The 18,515-nt window shown below is 50.4% G+C and overlaps 6 protein-coding genes across 6 annotated transcripts; 3 read left to right on the top strand and 3 right to left on the bottom strand.

Moving 5' to 3' along the window:
• Nucleotides 1-444: 444 nt before the first annotated feature.
• On the bottom strand, nt 445-2,979 carry ASPSYDRAFT_53478 (putative homeobox and C2H2 transcription factor; the record flags this gene model as incomplete). The annotated part of the gene is made up of 1 exon (XM_040848692.1): nt 445-2,979. The coding sequence occupies one exon, from the start codon at nt 2,977-2,979 to the stop codon at nt 445-447; it is 2,535 nt and encodes an 844-aa protein (XP_040707656.1).
• A 1,400-nt stretch (nt 2,980-4,379) lies between these two features.
• Nucleotides 4,380-5,215, bottom strand: ASPSYDRAFT_141084 (LamB/YcsF family protein; the record flags this gene model as incomplete). The annotated part of the gene is made up of 2 exons (XM_040841107.1): nt 4,380-5,090; nt 5,165-5,215. 2 exons carry the CDS (start codon nt 5,213-5,215, stop codon nt 4,380-4,382), a joined length of 762 nt encoding a protein of 253 aa, XP_040707655.1.
• A 52-nt stretch (nt 5,216-5,267) lies between these two features.
• On the top strand, nt 5,268-5,769 carry ASPSYDRAFT_271004 (uncharacterized protein). The gene is made up of 2 exons (XM_040844359.1): nt 5,268-5,710; nt 5,767-5,769. Exon 1 carries the CDS (start codon nt 5,372-5,374, stop codon nt 5,606-5,608), a length of 237 nt encoding a protein of 78 aa, XP_040707654.1. The 5' UTR covers nt 5,268-5,371; the 3' UTR covers nt 5,609-5,710; nt 5,767-5,769.
• Nucleotides 5,640-9,748, top strand: ASPSYDRAFT_140780 (bifunctional urea carboxylase/allophanate hydrolase; the record flags this gene model as incomplete). The annotated part of the gene is made up of 8 exons (XM_040841078.1): nt 5,640-5,710; nt 5,759-5,878; nt 5,933-6,206; nt 6,260-6,980; nt 7,037-8,340; nt 8,396-8,549; nt 8,606-9,439; nt 9,507-9,748. 8 exons carry the CDS (start codon nt 5,640-5,642, stop codon nt 9,746-9,748), a joined length of 3,720 nt encoding a protein of 1,239 aa, XP_040707653.1.
• A 146-nt stretch (nt 9,749-9,894) lies between these two features.
• Nucleotides 9,895-13,938, bottom strand: ASPSYDRAFT_74622 (uncharacterized protein; the record flags this gene model as incomplete). Its single annotated transcript, XM_040850776.1, has 3 exons — nt 9,895-11,508; nt 11,893-13,346; nt 13,848-13,938. 3 exons carry the CDS (start codon nt 13,936-13,938, stop codon nt 9,895-9,897), a joined length of 3,159 nt encoding a protein of 1,052 aa, XP_040707652.1.
• Nucleotides 13,939-15,384: 1,446 nt separating this feature from the next.
• ASPSYDRAFT_83889 (uncharacterized protein) lies at nt 15,385-15,774 on the top strand (the record flags this gene model as incomplete). Its single annotated transcript, XM_040851274.1, has 2 exons — nt 15,385-15,432; nt 15,568-15,774. 2 exons carry the CDS (start codon nt 15,385-15,387, stop codon nt 15,772-15,774), a joined length of 255 nt encoding a protein of 84 aa, XP_040707651.1.
• Nucleotides 15,775-18,515: the final 2,741 nt, after the last annotated feature.

Here is an 18,515-nt window from a genome sequence, read left to right as displayed (position 1 = left end):
GAAAAACCGTTGCGGCAAGGACTTGGCCTGCATTTCACATGTCAGGAGCCGGTGGGTCGTGTCTGTCACTCTGGCGCCTAGGAGGGCCGAAGATTCGTGATAGACACCCGGATTACGATCGGGGACTCGAAGAAGCAAGGGAATATTTTGTCCACGGGTCTGATAAAATGTCATGGCCGCGCCCTTCGTCTTCGTGCGGCCAATTGGAGCGTCTGTGTCGGAGGCGATTTACGTACTCAACGCCCTTCGATCGTCTTACCATTCCTTGGCCAAGTGTATTGGCAAGAGGAGGGTTTATAAATAAGACATCCGTCCTGAAATACAGCAGCAGGCGGAGAAAAAGCAAAAATGAAAAGAAGCGAATACAGCCAAACTCCATATTTTTTATCTACAATTTGGAATCCTTTTACCATTCCCGAACAGACTACTGCCATATAACTCCGCTCACAGTCCAGTTCTATCTGTGGCGCCAAAAGGAAGATCCGGGACAGAAACCGCATCAGGCATCGCCACATCGGGTTGTTTCGACGTGGGGATCGGGATCGGAGCAGTTGGGCCACTAGTTACTCTTGTTGTGTCCATATGTTCAATGTTATCGAGGCCTCCTACGCCACCATCATCAGCCTCGAAAGCCAGGTCTTGCAAGCTATCCAATGGAAGCTCCTCATCGTAACGATTATTTAAATGTTGAAGGAATTCAGGGTCAAAGCCCATTTGCACAAATGGGTCGACAGACGTGCTCAGCGGTGTCGAGAAAGATGATACCCCGGCTGACGCGCTGCTACCCCAGTCCACCGATAACCCGGAAGGTCGTGTGGCCGAGTACAAACCTGCACTACCTGAAAAACTGCCAGCCGAGCTTCCAGGAACGCTTGGGGCAGCAGAAGATCGACCCGTGCTCGGGATAGCGGGACTCTGGATGCCAGAACTAGAGTATCCTGGCCCGTATGACTGACGAGCGCACATCGGGGGTTGCCGAAGCCCCTCACGAGATGCAAAAGGCCTCTGCATACCCAAGTTGGAGAATTGGATATGTTCAAAGCCTGGGGCAGGCTCAAGGCCAGTATCGCGTTTAAGAATATTCAACCATAAGGGGTTATCAGCACAGGTCTGATTCCATGGGTCATCGGATCCATATACTACTAGTCGCCCTTGATCTTGAATCATCTTGTCAGTTGGCATGGTGCCATTTGATATGTTCTCTTGAATAAAGGCCCCGAGCTCCGCTTTTAGGCGATCAAAACAATTGGCGTCCTCTGGAATCGGCAAACCAGGTGCCCCAGCCTTGTATTCCGAGAGCTTAAACGGATCAAGAGTGTTGCGTTCATGACCAATGAGATATGGCGGCATAGCATTCTCGACAAGGCTTTGCACAACGGGTTCGAAACCCCAGTCACCCTGCCATTGAACCATGTCGGCACCGTTCTTGAAGTGGGTAGCGAGGTGATCCGCTCTACCCTTCCACGTCGTCAGAGTGATGCCACAGAAACCACATCGGGATATGATCTCAGTGGTATGGCTTCGCCATTGATCCATGGAAGGATCGAAGCGCACATTATGCATCAATCGGAGATGTTGGTTGAGATGGTCTTTCCGATAGAACGTTCGCTCAGCTGAAGACTTCTCTGCACAGGTGCTATAGTTGTGTGCCTCAAGATGGTCATTGTCTGGGTTGACAGCCATACAGAATACACAACGATTAGCGCCATTCAAGAAGGCCACGCCCCCATGTGGCGCGCATGTCCATTTTTCAAGGGCTAAGTGAAGGGACTTCTCATGGCGCTGCCAGTCATACTTAGTCTGAAAAGAGTCGGCACAAAAAGTACACTGGTAGATCCGGGAAGCACCCTTTGCTTTCTGCTGAGCAAAGGTATTTGCAGATGTAGATGGCTTGCGACGGCGACGGCGTTCTTTCCGGTCCATCGAGCCGAATGAGCCGAGGGAGGAACGATGAGAAAATGCAGAAGCAAAAGAGAGGTCAGACAAAGAAGAACGACTTGCTGAGTGACTGGTTTCATGGCTGCTAACTAGGGAAGACGCGTCGAAGACATTCGAGTTGGCATGGCTTGAGTCATTGCTAGACCCAGTCCTCCGAGAATGAGAGCGCACGTGACCGGACTGTGCCCCCTGACGTACTTCGAGGGATGTGTCCTTCAAAGCTCGCAAAATGTTGGAGATTGCAGCCGGTTCGTTTTCAGGGGGCGAGTACTTCCAACGTTCCAACGGAGTCAGGAGCGTGTGATCAACCTCTGGCTGTCTGCGGATTTCAATCGCGCCCGGGACAGGCGAACTGCTTCGAGGCGCAGGTCGGACTTTACCACGCCGTCTGGCATTGGCAAGCCAATTCGTGACCTGAGACCGTTTGAGTCCTGTCCGTAACTTCAATTCCTCCTTTTCTTCTTCGTTGGGGTAAGGGTGGTCGCTGTGCTCGTTGAGCCAACCCTTGAGGATCCGGACTGACTCTCGCGAGAGTCGGGAGCTGCTTTTCCTTGCGCGGGCGTCAATGTCTTCTGATATGCCAGAAAAGGACTTGAGTGCCTTTTTGCCCGTCAGGCCACCGGTGGGAATATCGATGTTCTCGGAAATTGGATGCAGTGTGTCCAATCCCGAGAATTTAGGCATTGTCTTGGTGAAGCTACATTCCCGATACAGAGAAATGCAGCAAGTGCAAAAACCCGTTTTCTGCATTACACCACGTCTCGCAATGAAGCAATCTAGTCCCATGTTCCTGCAGAAGTCGCATGGTTCTTTGGCACGGCCCATGGGATAAATGCCCTCTGGGTCAGGAGTATCAGCCATAAATCGCTGGGAGACATTTTGGTCCGGGAGGATATTTGGCAATTCATGCGACTGTTCCTGCACAAGAGCGTGATAGTTCTCCTCGGCATCGTTCTCATCAAGTTCGATTGTGTCAGAGGCAACATCGTCGTCCCGTGCGTGGGAACCAGATGCAGCCTCATCAAAATCGAAGAACTCCATCTCCAACGCTATTCAAAAAGGTAGTAAAGACTTTTGGCATATACCACAAAAGACACGGGGGCCGAGGTGGATTCCACCAAGCAAAACAGCGAGTTGAGATGGTTGGAGGAGTCTGGGCAGCAAAACGGAATAGAGAAATGGAATGTAGATAGATGGACGGAGGACGGAGGATGGGAGGGGTGGATATCAAAAGAAGGCCATGTTTTTCGTCTGGGGTATGAAAAGCATGCCGGATAGGGTGGAAAGACTGGGCCCTGCTAGTGTTGTCCTTCTACCAGCTTCCAGGGTCAAAGAATCCCAGCGTCTTCGCCCGTTTCGTTCGGTCGGACTTCCTCCCTCTGTCAGAAGGCCAGAGTCGCTCACGCGGCCTCCTGCGGCTTTAACCGAGAGGTCAGAGTCATCTTGTGCTTCCTTGGGGCAAGATTCAAGGGTTCGGCCCATCAGATTGCGAGAAACGGGACAACCCTGCTCGGACCTGACCCATGGATAGGCGCGATGGAGGCTCGCTGGTGGTCGTGGAGGGGAGCATGTTCGGCACTAACAGAACTGCACGCCCTTCCTTTGACAGCGCCATTCCTATCCGGGTTAGTCCCTCAGTCCAATGAATCACCTCCAAACGATATCGGAGTCCTTCTCCCCAGTCATGGTTAGAAGTTATCAAGCTACCAGTTCTTGTTCCAAATAAAGGCCAGCTTCGCAATTACTCTATTAATACTCGTCACGCTCGTCCTTCTTGACACACCGACAGATTCGCCTGACGTCGAAGCGTTGATCAATTGGACTGTGCTCGATGACAGCACCACTAACCATGGACTCGCGTTGAATACGATGAACGCGACATCTGCTCGCTATGCTTATCCCTAACACAGTCTAGCTCCCTTCGGGTCGGTTGGAATTGCGTATCACCCTTCAAGCGCCCACTACCGTGCGAGTAATGTTGAAGAAAGAGCGTGGATGGCGAAGAAAACGACGCTACTAAGGCTGCATCCTCCTTACTAGTGCTTATTATTCTCAGATGTACAGATACTGATGGCGAACCTTACTCGGATGCTTCGACCGTATCTCCAGTGAAGCTCCGGCTATTCAACAACGGGGACTTGCTATTTGCCGCCATTCACCACTTCATGTTGGAATCCGAGATGAAAAAGTACGCCGACGTTCTCGAAACTTGTACAGAGGAAGAACGTATAACTTTTAATTTCCTGATCTTTGGTGATATGCAAGAATATGATTTCGCAGTATCGCTCGCCGTGTGGACGGGATGGTTTCCCAGGAAGCCAGTGCACAAAAGCATGCACCAAAAGATCCGAACCTATTTCCCAACATCAACCTTATTTCGGCCTGCGAAGCTTTGAATACTGAAGATTCTGATTTATCTCTGGAAATATGTACACAGTTGTTCAGAATCCATACTTCTTATTGAACTCGTCCGCCACCTTCTTCGTTGCTTTGATGATTTCAACACACCCTGGCGAATCTGAGTGACAACAGATGGATACATCATAGTCCTTGATGGGGAGCGAGACTACAGTCCCATCCACGCTCGTCACGGATTGCTCCTCAAGTTGCTGCCGAACATGCTTCTCCACATCTGCAGGATTCCATGGCTTCTTCTTCCGGTCAATCACGAGCATCCCCTTAGAATCGTATTTGACATCGCCATAAAATTCAGCCCGAAATTCGATTCCCAGGTCATTAGCAGCTTTTTCCATATTTGTCCCAGGTAACCCAAAGACAGGGACCCCCTTAGGAATTCCCAGCATGACAGCCTTGGCTACCTCATAATCCCTGCACATCATTCCATAAAGAACACCGTGCGGTTTGACATGATTGAGGCGGACCCCTTCGCGATCCAAGAAACCCTGGAGAGCACCAACTTGATAGATAGTAATTGCTGTGAGTTCATCCGGAGAGAGCTTCATTTCGCGTCGTCCGAACCCTTGGATGTCAGGCAAACCGGGATGCGCTCCCACCAGGATATTGTGAGCTTTGCAGTTCCGTACTGTCTCCAACATGATCAGAGGGTCACCCGCGTGAAAACCACAGGCGATGTTAGCGATGTCGATCAAGGGAAGCAACTCAAGATCTGGGCCGCAAGCCCAGTTCCCGTACTTTTCACCGATCGCGTTAGCTTTCAGTTCGACTGGCGTTTCTGAAAACCTATTTAACGGAGATGAAGACATACAGCTTCTCCCATATCGCAGTTGACCAGCGCTTTTTTCTTGATCGGAGCCATGATGATTGTCGAAGCTTCCACTTAAACTTCGTCCTTTAGTCCGACAGCAAGGTCCGGTTGGTTACTTATAATCAGAGCTTGGGACTCCTCCCGAACCGTGGAAACAAGGTATGCGGGATTCTTCAGAGCTTGTGGCGAGGTGGGGGGTCGGGGAGAATGTCCCTATCAACTAATGCAGATCTCTCCGTTGAGCCGAATTTCCATCATTTTCGGCGTCATCGTGCAATCACAGCAGTTCTAATGTCCGCATTCGTTATCGGTGGTTCGGTTTTCAACCTCATGGAAGAGAAAGCTGGAGCTTCGTCCCCGCACGTATACGAACAAGTGAGGGGTTCCCAAAGTAAGAGGAATGACGACCGACCTCTTATAAGTAGTAACCTGCAAGGGTGCTAGAGCTCGTTAGGTCGTATGTAACATGCCGATCATGGAGTGTCTCAAAACAGTTCTAATTGCAAACCGCGGAGAGATTGCTGTGCGGATCCTGGAGACTGCAAGGTACTAACACAACCCTTTCTCTCGGAAGATAGTGTTAATGCTCTAAAGGAAGCTAGATATCCGAACTATTGCGATATATACCGAGCCAGATGCTGCGTCAACTCATGTCCATTTAGCGGACGAAGCGATTCTCCTCTCTGGGGTGCCATCAAAGGCGTATATTGATGGGTTAGTACAGTGGAACATCACTTTTTAGAATCAAACTCTGACGGGAGAGAGCAGAGACCAGATTATTGAAATTGCAAAGAAAAGGCACGCGGATGCTATCATACCTGGATATGGGTTCCTGTCGGAGAACTCTAATTTCGCAAGAGACGTCTCCAGCGCTGGCTTGGTCTTCGTTGGTCCATCCCCAGAGAGCATTGAAGCATTCGGGCTCAAACACACTGCACGAGAGCTGGCTACAAAAGCCGGTGTCCCCATTGTTCCGGGTTCGCAGGGCCTGGTTACAAGCGAAGATGAAGCTGTAACCATTTCCCAAAGCCTGGGCTTTCCTGTAATTGCCTCCTAATCGTCTGACCAACATGAAACCATGCTCACTCTTATTAGGTTATGCTCAAGGCGACTGCAGGTGGCGGTGGTATGGGACTTCTCACATGTAACTCAGAGAAAGAGGTCCGAGAATCGTTTCAAACTGTACAATCTAGAGGTGAAGCTCTGTTTAAGAACGCCGGACTCTTTATTGAACGTTATTACCCGTCTAGCCACCACATCGAAGTCCAGATCTTCGGAAACGGCCATGGTAAAGCTATCTCCATCGGCGAGAGGGAGTGTTCCATCCAGAGAAGACACCAGAAAGTGATCGAAGAATGCCCGAGTCCCTTCGTCACCAGGAATCCAGATCTCCGGAAAGGCCTGTGCGATGCCGCTGTCCGTCTCGCTGAATCAATTCATTATGGCTCTGCCGGTACTATCGAATATCTCGTGGATGATGAATCAGGAGCGTTTTTCTTCCTGGAGATGAATACGCGCCTTCAAGTTGAGCATGGAATCACAGAGTTATGCTACGACGTTGATTTGGTAGAGCTCATGCTGAAGCAAGCAAATGCCCAGTTGTCGGGTAAAAAGGGACTTGAGGCAGAGTTCCTCTCAAATATTCCGGTAGCTGCGCCAAAAGGCGCTGCTATTGAGGCTAGAGTATACGCAGAAAACCCAGTCAAGGACTTTGCACCGTGTCCCGGGACATTGCAAGACGTACAGTGGAAGGAAATTCCAGGCTCTCGAATCGATACTTGGGTTTACAGGGGTATCAAGGTGTCCGCAAACTATGGTATGTATCTCTGCACAAGCGATATACATAGCTGGATAGTATCTTACAGGGACTAGATCCGCTTATTGCAAAGGTCATGTATCATGGACCGACGAGGCATCAGGCCATTGAAGGGTTGAAAGAGATCCTAACCGGTTCACGGATTTGCGGTCCTCCTACCAACCTCGGGTTTCTGACAGAGATCCTTGCAAACAAGGATTTCAACCTCGGAGCCACGCTGACTAGGTTCTTGGACAATTTCGAGTATAATCTATCGGCGATCGATGTCGTCTCCGGTGGCGCTTACACGCTTATTCAAGACTGGCCTGGCCGTCCGACCATCGGAAAGGGCTTTTGTCATTCTGGCCCAATGGATTCGGTTGCTTTCCGAATTGCCAATGCACTTGTTGGTAATCCCGTCGGACTCGAGGGCTTGGAAATCACTCTGAGCGGACCAGAGCTACGTTTCTTAGGGCCGGCATTCATTTCACTGTGTGGTGCACCAATTGATGCGACGCTCGACAACGCCCCCGTGCCTATGTGGTCAAGAGTAAAAATATCGGCGGGTCAGCGCTTGAAGATCGGTAAAACCACGGGCAATGGCTGTAGAGCTTATCTAGCTGTGTTTGGCGGATTCCTCAACATTGCTGAGTGGTTTGGCTCGAAGGCTACCGCACCAATGGTCGGTGTTGGTGGTTACCAAGGCCGACAACTTACGTCTGGGGATTATCTCGTTATTACAAGCCAGGTTCCAAAATTGGATAAGGGGTTGTCTTTGTCCAAGCAGCTCATCCCACAGTATCCTAGCAGCTGGGAACTGATGTCAATGCCGGGGCCATACGATGAAGGATATTTTACCCCCGAGAGCATTGACATGCTTTACGACGCAGAATGGACTATCTCCCATAACGCTGCGAGGGGTGGGATACGTCTTCTTGGGCCCAAACCCACCTGGGCCCGTTCGGATGGAGGAGAAGGTGGTGCTCACCCTTCCAATCTGATTGAGTATGGATACGCACTAGGGTCTCTTAATTGGACCGGTGATGACCCAGTAATCTTTCCGCAAGATGCACCAGACCTTGGTGGCTTTGTTAGCAGCCATACGATTGTGAAAGGAGATATGTGGAAGCTGGGCCAGGTCAAAGCAGGAGACACTCTGAAATTCAGGGCTACATCTTTGAAAGATGCTGTGTCGAAGCGCAATGATCTGGAAAATTTTATTGCTAACATTGTCGAATGTTGCCAAAAGGGTGCTGACTTTGGTACTATTGCTCCGTTGAGCACTTCTTTACCTCCAGCTATGACAGCATTGACGCGAGGATCTGGTATTGTTCACCAGATTCCAGAGAAAGGAAACCAACCCCTGGTCTCGTATCGGCAGGTAAGAGATGCAGATACTACTTAACAGAAATGCCGACTGACTAAAATCCTTCCAGGCCGGGGATGATTATCTTTTGATTGACTATGGCACCGGCGCATTCGATCTAAACCACCGCTACAGAGTCACCGCGCTGAAAAAGGTCCTGACCGAAGCAACAGGCGAGATCACATTCTCAAACGGATTGACATCTATGGTTGGCTGCGGAAATTGTAAGTCCCAAACTATCAGACAGAGTACGCTTGCAGCTAATCAGTATCTCTCTTAGCTCTAATGCTCTACTATGATGGCACCAAGATCCCCCAGCAAAACCTAATTAACTACCTTTGCACAATAGAAGCCCAACTTGGCGACCTAAGCCGTGCAAAGGTGCGCAGTCGCCTCTTCAAACTCCCGCTCACCTTCGAAAGCAAGCGCCAAAACGACGCTATAAAGCGGTACATGGAGACGCAGCGGCCTTATGCGGCCTATTTGCCGGACAATATGGACTTCGTCGCGCGCAACAACGCATTCACTCGCAAGGAATTCGAAAATATCTACCTCACTGCCAATTTCATGGTTATAGCTGTTGGCTTTTTTACTGCCCTCCCGCTCTCCCTCCCTGTTGACCCGCGCCAGCGCATGAACTGTCCCAAGATGAACCCCAGCCGCGTCTTCACGCCCGCTGGACAGGTCTCATGGGGCGGTAGCTGTCTTGCTATATACACCGTTGATTCACCAGGCGGGTATCAAATGACCGGCCTGACCATCCCGGGTGTGGACATCCTCGGATCAAAGTATGGCTATACGCCCCAGAAGCCCTGGCTCTTTGAGGACTTTGACCAGATCACATTTTACCAAGTTAGCGAGGAGGAATATGAGCGCCAGCTCGCGATCTTCCAGAGTGGCCGGTATGAGTATGAATGGGAAGAAGTTGAATTCGACATGGCCGAGCATAATGAACTCCTCAGCGATACAAAGGAGGAAGTGAAGACTATCAGGGCACGACAGCGCAAAGCGCAAGCTGATATGGATGCGCTCGAGAAGGAGATGTTGGAGAAATGGGCTAAAGAAAAGGCCGAGAGGGGTGTCCCGATGGATACAGTTGACGCGTTGCTAAGAGGTTCGTTCGACTCCTTCCTTCCCGTCTTCCTATATCTATTAAGTGCAAAAACTAAATGAGAATATAGACCCGGCAATCAGCCCCATCGAGGCACCGCTGAACGCCAACGTCTGGAAGGTTGAAGTTAAAGAAGGCAACAAGCTAGAAAAGGATCAAATTGTCGTGATCCTCGAGGCGATGAAGCTTGAGATTGCGGTGCGGACAGAATCAATCGCTGTGGGAGCTGTTGTCGAGAAAATACTGGTTCAGCAGGGTGATTCTATTGAGGCCGGAAAGCCTTTAATGCTGGTGCGGAGGGTTGAGAATTAAGATGCCGTTGCCTTTGTAAATTGTTTCAGTTCAATATACATTACAGCTTATTTATCCACTGTCGACAGGCTCCCGACTAGAAATCAATTGACTACTTTGCCTGGAACTCACGTGTGCAGGAGTGGACAGAATAAACATCCAAGACACTACCACCAGAAACTAACACTAATCCCTGCCTTTAGTCCACGGACATAATGCCACCATCCCACAGGAATATACAAAGACTCGCCCTCTTTCAGGACGGCCTCGACGTACTCCGCCTGCTGGAAACCAGGCCACATAGCCTCCCACTGCTCCGACTCAGCGGGAGAGAGTTCGATGGCAGCCAAGTCAACCTGGGACGTATTCGACATATCAATCATCCGTGCGGTGGAGCCATCACCGTCTGAGCTAGACGGACCAGAGTTGCTGCCTCTTCTTTCGGATGCGACGGGTTCCATGCCTCGAGGATAGATCTGGGATGCGGGCGTATGAGGCGAGTAGAGACGGATGTATTTAGTACCTGTTACCTGCACAAGGATGTTGTGGTATGGGTCATGGTGAAGAGGAGATATTGTCCAAGAGGGGCCAATCCAGGTATTTATGATAGGGTCCCTTGGTTCGCAGAAAGTAGGGGGAGAGCCTCCATCAACATCTGCTTCGCCGTTGCTGTCGCCGTGTGCCTTATCGCTGGTCCTCTTCTTCTGCCGTTCAGATTCCCATTCCTGACGTTTCTTCAGGTACACAGGCGTTCCTGGGTCTGGCGCTGGAGGGTTAATATAGCAGCAGTCAGGGATAGCAATATCCTTCCGCAGAGCCGGGATCTGACCGAGGAGATCATGTTGCGCTAAATACCCTGTTTGGTCGGTATCTTCTTGGTTCTGATCCTGCGAGTTCGGCGGTGACGGTTCCCTCCAAATGTATTTCTCAATAAACTCCTTGAACTCCATAATCCGCTGTCCCCATCCTTCATCCGTGTATGACCTGCCAATCTCCACGGGAACTAGTCTGCGGCCACCGAACGTTCTATCAAGCCAGTAATCGCGCGATATCCATGGCCGTGTTGACACCGCGGGCCAGTGCTCCACGGCATCTGTAATGATCAGGGGCGTCTTGACATCTTGTATATGATCTTCCATGTAGTCAAAGCCTGGGTCTGAAACACGGGTAATTGGACGTTTAAGGGGCGGCGCAGGGACGGTATCGGGAGGTAAGAACGGAGAGAGCTTCCGTCTTTTCGGGGCGCGTGGTGAGTAGTCTGACTGCTCATCATCGGTGTCGGGAGTGCGAGACTTTGTAGCTTCTTGTAGAGCAGATAGAAGAGACTCCACAGAGTCCTCACGGAGCGGCGCGCCGGTCATGATCAATGCCTTGTCGAGAAGATGAATGACTGGCGAGAGCCAGGCAGCGTTGGGGTCGACCCTGAGTCCATCGCCTGTACATTTATTGAGGGACTCGATCAACTGAGAAACGAGAGAATGCCCTTCCTTCCCGAATTTATCCCCGCGCTGATTTATGAGCCCGAGATTATCGCAGATGCTGAGCGAAGCTTTGAGAATGCTCGAGTCGGTGTAGAGCCTTCGCCAGCAGGTTTCGACATCTTTAAACGGGAAAACGCGTAGGTGCGCGTCGGACAGCTGAAGCGTTTCGTCTGTGTTGTTGAATAGATTATCACGGAGGATGTCAAGGTCCCTGTCAAAGCACTGAATAATTGGGTCGTCCGAAGCGGGATTTACTATTGCGGAGAGCGTGGCGGCGAGGACGTTTTGGAGGTCCATCATCTCTGGATGGGTAAGTGGGTGGTATGAAGAAGGGAGAGGAGTTGAAGGAGAAATCAAGGAGGGGGAAAAGTGATGAGGATGTGTTGTCCTGTCATCTTGGACTGCGCACTGTAGCGTGAGAGTAGGTAGGTGGTCGCATCTACTACCCTTGTGAAGGTTTGTCGAAGACAAAAAAAAAAAGGTTTTGGTGTCACAAATTTGTGCCATAATCTGCCCACCGAAGGCAAAACAAGATGAAATTGGGCTCAATAGTACTTTAATCAGTACTTAATTATTCCTTACTTGTAGTAAAAATTGAGTTTATTTTACATTATATATACAGATAAATATTGTACAAATGCCTTAATCCAAAAGCTGCATCACAAGCCTTGGAATCTGCTGGACATTCTCCCCCCGCATAGCGCTCACAGGAATTGCAAATATCTTCTCCCTCCAGCCACTCTCATACCCTCCCGGGTGTTCATGTTCGCCCTGTTCGACTCCGCGGAGGTAATCCTGAAGTTTCCTGAATCGCTCTTGGGTTTCGGCAAGATCGCATTTCGTAGCCACAACAAACCATGGTTTTGTATGAATAGCCGGAAGTAAAAGCTCCGGAAGACTGTCTTTCGACCGGGCCAGCTCAGTTTCATATTCAGTTTGTAGTTCTGGTAGGCCATGTCGGGGCGGGTTCCAGGTCAGATCGTCTTCATTCTCGCCGTGGGAAGCTGGCTCCATCTCGCGCAGCTCTTCATATTTTCCGAGTTCATTCCACAGTTCTTGCAATTCCTCGATGGGGTCCCCAGCACTAAGATCCACCACAAAGGCAAGGATTCCTGCTCGCTCAATATGTCGCAGGAACCCTAGGCCTAAGCCACGGTCCAAATGAGCATCCTTGATCAGCCCCGGGATGTCTGCCATGGTGAATCTCTTCCGCGGGGCTTTCCCTTTGAGCTCAACCAAGGGCCGCCCTTTGTCGTTATCGATAACCACGGTCCCGATGTTGGGCTCAAGCGTAGTGAAGGCCCAGTTTCCGACGCGAGTCCGACTATTCGTCAACGAGCGAAGCAACGTACTCTTCCCAGCGTTGGGTTTGCCGACCAATCCAACGTCTGCGAGCAGTTTCAATTCAAATTCCAGTTCCAAACGCTTAGCACCTTCTCCACGAGAAGCAAATCGAGGTCGAGGGTGGTCACGAGAGACCCAATGTGGGTTTCCTAAGCCTCCAGCTCCCCCAGCCGCTAGTAAGATCGGTTTATCCATATGTCTCGACAGATCAAGGTATATAGGTGCTTCAGGCTCAAGCGCAGCAATGCTTTGCCTCCGCGGCGGGTTCTTTGGAAACACAGTCATCAGGAAATCTGACGGATTGGCACCGGGGTAAAGGACCCAGCGATCGTGACGTATAGGCGTAATACCAAGTTCTTCCAATTCATCGTCATTTGACGCCTTCTTCATCAATTTCTGCCGTCGCTTTTCCTCAGCAACGGGGTCATATCGGTCTACCTCACGCACGACCGTACCAACAGGAACCTGTATCAGAACATCTTCACCCCGCTTCCCACCTTTACTTTTCCCCTGGCCATTCTTTCCCCGTGTCGCCTTGATTATTCCTCCTCGAGCAAGTTTGTGCAGGCTGGTCATCCCTTCGATGGCCTGTATGTAGACACCTCCGCCGCTGCCGCCGTCACCGCCATTCGGAGGCCCGTCTGGAATGTACTTTTCTCGCTGGAAGGAGACACATCCGTGACCTCCGGCGCCGGCGTAGATCGTTGAGCGACACCTGTCTTGGAAAATGAACCGCGAATAGTCTTCTGGAGATGGGTTGAGGTGTGATGGAGGTTCGTCGGCCGCGGCCTGGTCTATCGGCTCATTGGATCCGACGTCCGTAGTATAATTGTGGCGGTTGACTTTGAATGCGGCTGGTCTCTGCACTGTATACCAGAAACAAGAGCTTCGCTGCGAGAACAAGCTGGTCAAGCTTCGGAGGCTCGTTCGTGGAGTCGCCATTGTAATAGCTGATGCTAGGTGTCACTCATCCTGGAGCAGTATCCGAATTCACGCAACAGTTCAGTTAAAACACACCGGCAATCTGAGAACCGAAATTCTCATCTTTCTTTGGATAATTGTTTGTCGCGTCCATTCTATGACGCTCAAAGCACCGCAGGCTTTTTGGCCTCATGTGATCTTATCGTGATATCTCCACGTGATGATAACGGTGTTTATCTGATTATCTGCTTCTCGCTGCACAATACAAGGTATTTACCATCACTACCACATCCTTCTTGAAGCCCAAGTAACAAGTCGAGCCGTGCTCATCTACACCGCCAATATTAGGACTGGATATCCGATTTTGTTGCTACCCAAGATGTCGCGAACCAACACAGGAGCAAAACCCAGCCACGCCCATTCGGCCACGGAGGCAGGCAGTGCCAGAGGCTCAGGGCCAGCCATGAGCTGTAACCTCTAGTGCTGACACCATCCCATACCGTCCAGCAGATGTTTCAAACTAAGCTTCGCCTCAATATATCAGCCTACGTCATGATGCAGTCCAGACTCGTGGCCATCATTTCGCCCGGCCGGTGAAAAGTCGGTAAAACAGCCTGAGACGACTAGTTGAGTCAGATGCGGCGAGAAGTTGTTGCTATGTATTTGGGTGTGCGGTGTATACACGATTCCGGTTGGGGATTCGTCCTCACGTACGCATAAGTTACATATCTCCGTGAGGCGCTATTGCTAGGGCTGCCCACATCACCGCTCGATGTGTATGGATTAGCGTAGGACGAGAGAGAGACGCACTTTGACCTGACAGCGTCACGCTGTGGGCGTCTGTCGCGGCGAGTGGGTATCTGCGCGGGTGGGAAGCACCATTTTTCGCTTGATTTTATTTACAAACAGTCGATATCAGCGCGGAGATGGTCATACGACGCCTACAAGTTGATGATAGTTCGGACTTTCCAACAGAAGTAAAGATGCGCTGCTCTGTCATGGAATAGTGTGAAATCTGCGTGATAGCTCCCGAGCCAACAAATCAGTGAGGCGACAGATCGGTGAGGCGTCTTGCAACAACCTTGAACAGGAGCGATGGAAACAATAATAAAAATTTCCCCATACTTCGTCAAAGAAAGGTCTGGAACAAATTCATTGAAACTTGAAAGCAGAATCCGAGCTTCAGCTGTGGCCACTTTTTCGCCAGTGCGCGATGTTGTCTGGTCTAGACCTCGAAGCCTTCGTAGATCGGAGATATGAGACATATCATAATTTCTCCGATTGGAAATCAGACACAGCGCGAAATAGAATTCACTAGACAGAAGCCACTGCGCCCAAATAGATCCGACACTCTGGGGATCGCAAACTTTTGGCTTTTTTTGACCCCGAGCGCGGCGATTCCGATCTATCCGTCATGCAGGCCTGGAGTTGGAGCAACAGCAGCCAGAGTTCAAATAATAAAACTTGTCTCATAAAGCAGTAGTAGTACGTACGTACCTTCTAAAACAGGTACCTTTGCACAGCTTTCCGTGGTCCCGATGTCAGATCCTCCCATCAAAAAAACGTCAACCAATAATGCTTCTTCCCAAGCTGCTTGAACTTGAACTGAGCTTGGCTGCCAATACCGAAAACGGGAACGCTGAGCAGGGGCCCGGCTCGAAGAGGGGGCACGCCAAAAAAAAAACTCAAAAGTACAACTAAAAGAATAGAAGAAGCAAAAAGTAATGAATTACTACCTGAATCAAGAGAAAGGAATGAACTAAGAAAAAAGACAAAGCTAATTTGGGGTACTGGTACTTTTGTTCTGCCAGCCAACCTTAAGTTTGGAGATCTCAGATACATTACTAGTTAACAACTGCGTGGCTGCAAAGTCTCCGGTGTATGGAGTCGGCGGGCAGTCTTTAGCTCGAAATGCTCCATACCCAGCAGGTCGGCGACTGCGAGGTACCTGCGCTGTGGGTACGTGGTATTAACAATTCCTCAACAATTGTAGTCTGGTTGCATTCATTCTATCCAATGCAGCGACGCGTCATTCGAGTGGCAACTCTACATGGATACATACATTGTAGGTACTGGAATGCCAATCTAAAGTAGCTGTCGACGATAATATCGAGACTTCGCCGGCGAGTGAGACTCGATAGCGCCACTATTACTATATGGGCTGCGTCGAGCATCACGGCAGTTTGCTTTAACGCCTTGGACAAATCCTCTCAAATTGCTCACCTCGTCTCGCCTCGTCTCGCCTCGTTCTGCGTCGCCCGGTGCGACAACCATTTACTCCTCCGTCTGGGCTACCAGTAGCTGTTGAGCACCAGACGGAAATATATAGTCCTCCTATATGCAGTAGCTGCTTTCATTGAGCGGCATCGTATGATAGCATAGAATAATAGAAGGCTATAGTCACCTGGTTATAGTAGTAGCACAAGTTGCCTCTGCGAACTTCCTAAATTGGCTTGGATGGCCCGATCAGTAATCATCGATTCTCATCTGTGAGACATTAATCGGCCCATCGGATCTAGTGTTCGGCGGGTTCTGTCAAATATATGTTGTACGCCAGGGATATATGTGCAGTGCTTCCCGGTACGAAAGAACTCTAAGTGGCAGTACCCACGAACGATACATTTACTGTTTAGGGATGTGCCACTGGACTGGGGCGATAGAATATGTATCTGTCTCAGCTCGAATCAATCGTGCGTCGAGACGTAACGTTCTCGCTTTTGACAGGATACAAGATCCAACGTCTTTTCCCAGCATTCTGGCACGGCATGTTTTGAGTCGGGTAGCATGATCCAGTTCATAACAAATGACAGGACCTCAAGCAGGGGCAAATTAAAACGTGCCCTGCCTTCGAGCAAAGCCTGGTAGATCCAATGACATGCATTGAACGAAGTGTTGGTTCTGACGCTAACCGTTTCATGATAGGCTTCTCCATATCATCGGTTGACAGACTCGGGTAATCGGACTAAATTAAAGATCATAGTCATCAGTGCCAACTGTCATGGAACAATGGCGGTGTCAACTCTCAACACGTCCCGTTCGTAATTCTACCCCATCCCGAGGCATGTCAGAGATTAGTACCAGCCTTCGTCAGCATGGCTTCGCGCGAATTTGCGAGCTTGTGCCTCGTGGCTCCATAAGCCACTCTCAAGGTCTGACCGGATATCGATTCATTCAGCTGCTCAGTATCCTTGCGCAAATCATGCTTGTTAATGCGTCGAAGTACAAGTACTTTCGAGTACTTTTTAAATGCCGACGGAAGTCGACCCAACCCTTGTCCATGCATACATGTTGGCGCAATCCACAGCCCAAGATCAGCAGTGGGAGTCTGACGATCCCTGCGACCCTCAAACTGTTATTATGATCATATCATGTTCTTGTTACTCAAGGTAGGCTTGGCTGGTTCGATACACGGTCCGGTAGACACATTCATGCATAGTTTCACATGTCGATTGACCGACAATTGATTTTGGGCCCCGGCGGACGATGACTCGAGCGTCCTCTTCCCGCTTCTGACAAAGGACGGGAAGGCTGCTGGGCTGTGTACACGGCTCCAGGAGTAATCTTAGCCCGGGCAAATGCATAATTGTAATCAATTGTTAGGCGGCAGTCGGCTTGACGCATCGTAATCGTATACCAACGGAAGAGCGGCCCTCCTCCCGTCTCGATGAGGATGATGTCGGATGATTGCACATGCTTGAATCTCTCGTCGCAGCGATTGCATGAGACTGACTCTTGAAGTCGGCTCCATTATTTGTCTGTTCATTTCGCGACTGTCAGATCCTTGCTCGCCCATTGATTGGCAGGCGCCCCACGTTGAACAGATGCTCGCGCCGAACAAAGAATAAAAAGTCTCAAGGCTTGAGCAGAAAACGAAATTAACGTAAGACCGGAATTTGGCGGGGATCTCCGGGAAGAAGTACGAGCTCGTGACCGAAGTACGTCCGGCGTGTCTTCCCTGACGTCTACAGGGATCATTCTTCGGTGGCCAACGGCGATCCCAAATCCCAAATTCCAATAGTCGCCCATGCCATGGAAATTTCCAAAGGTTCCAAGTGGACTGGTGCGGACAAATAAGAATTGAATACTCGTGCAGTTCCTCACATGACCTGAAGAGGCACAGATAATCGTTCTCCAGCTCCTGGCATGCAAAGCCGGGAATCACTACCGAAGAATGAGCACTAGCAATCTAGGCTCAAAACGGTCAATGAAAGACCGGCAATTTTCGAAAGACAAGCTAGCGCAAGCACCCAGGAGGTGGAAAATGCAAGCAGGCTGGATTGAAGATTGTGATGGGCTGGCTGAACTGTGACAGAAACTGAACCACGGTTGGCCAGCGATATCCGTCACCGCGGCACCGGCTCATGCATTCCGATGGGTCGGCGCCGTGGTCGGGGAGGGCTCCGCAAGGTACTAGATTGCTTTCTACCGAGTAGTTCTCGTTTCTACATTCCACAGTCCTATCCAGTTTGCCACCAGGGGAATCGTCAGTGTCACAGAGGCAGGCGGATACTCTGTCGCCCCGAGTCAGTAATGATGACACCTTGGGTCTTGACATTATTGATCGAAGTGCCGGGCCCAAGCTCGTCCCAGGAGAATTGCGGTCCCCACGCGGAAGAAAAAGCAAAGAAGAGGATATCAGGAGATTTTCTTCCCCACCCGTCAGCCCCTCCACTTGTCACAGTCGTCACTCGTCAGTCGTCACAGGCTCACAGCCCGGAGCCGTCACAGTCAAATTAACTTTTCAGGGGATCGCAAAGTACGAACTTATCGGCATTAAGAGTATTCTAGGGTGCCTCCCTTGGTTGCCTGCTGAAAGTACGGTTGATGCGGAATTTTTTGCGCTCGTGCCGCCCTTTTGGTGCGTGACAGTGTGACAGCCCCGAGCTGCCACCCGACCTTCCAGTTAGCGATCAAGGAAGGTGGATGTTCTCTGACTCCTTGAGTCCGGGGAACGATTCCGTCTCCGTGTGGGCCAGAAACAGAAACCATCGTGCAATGGACCATGGTTCAGCCGGTGGAGCGAGACTCGGGGGGTGAATACT

The sequence above is a fragment of the Aspergillus sydowii genome (assembly GCF_001890705.1).
Source record: "Aspergillus sydowii CBS 593.65 unplaced genomic scaffold ASPSYscaffold_1, whole genome shotgun sequence".
Classification (NCBI taxonomy): Eukaryota; Fungi; Ascomycota; class Eurotiomycetes; order Eurotiales; family Aspergillaceae; genus Aspergillus; species Aspergillus sydowii.
The sequence above is the reverse complement of the archived record's forward strand: the minus strand, read 5'-3'. Positions and strand labels throughout refer to the sequence as shown.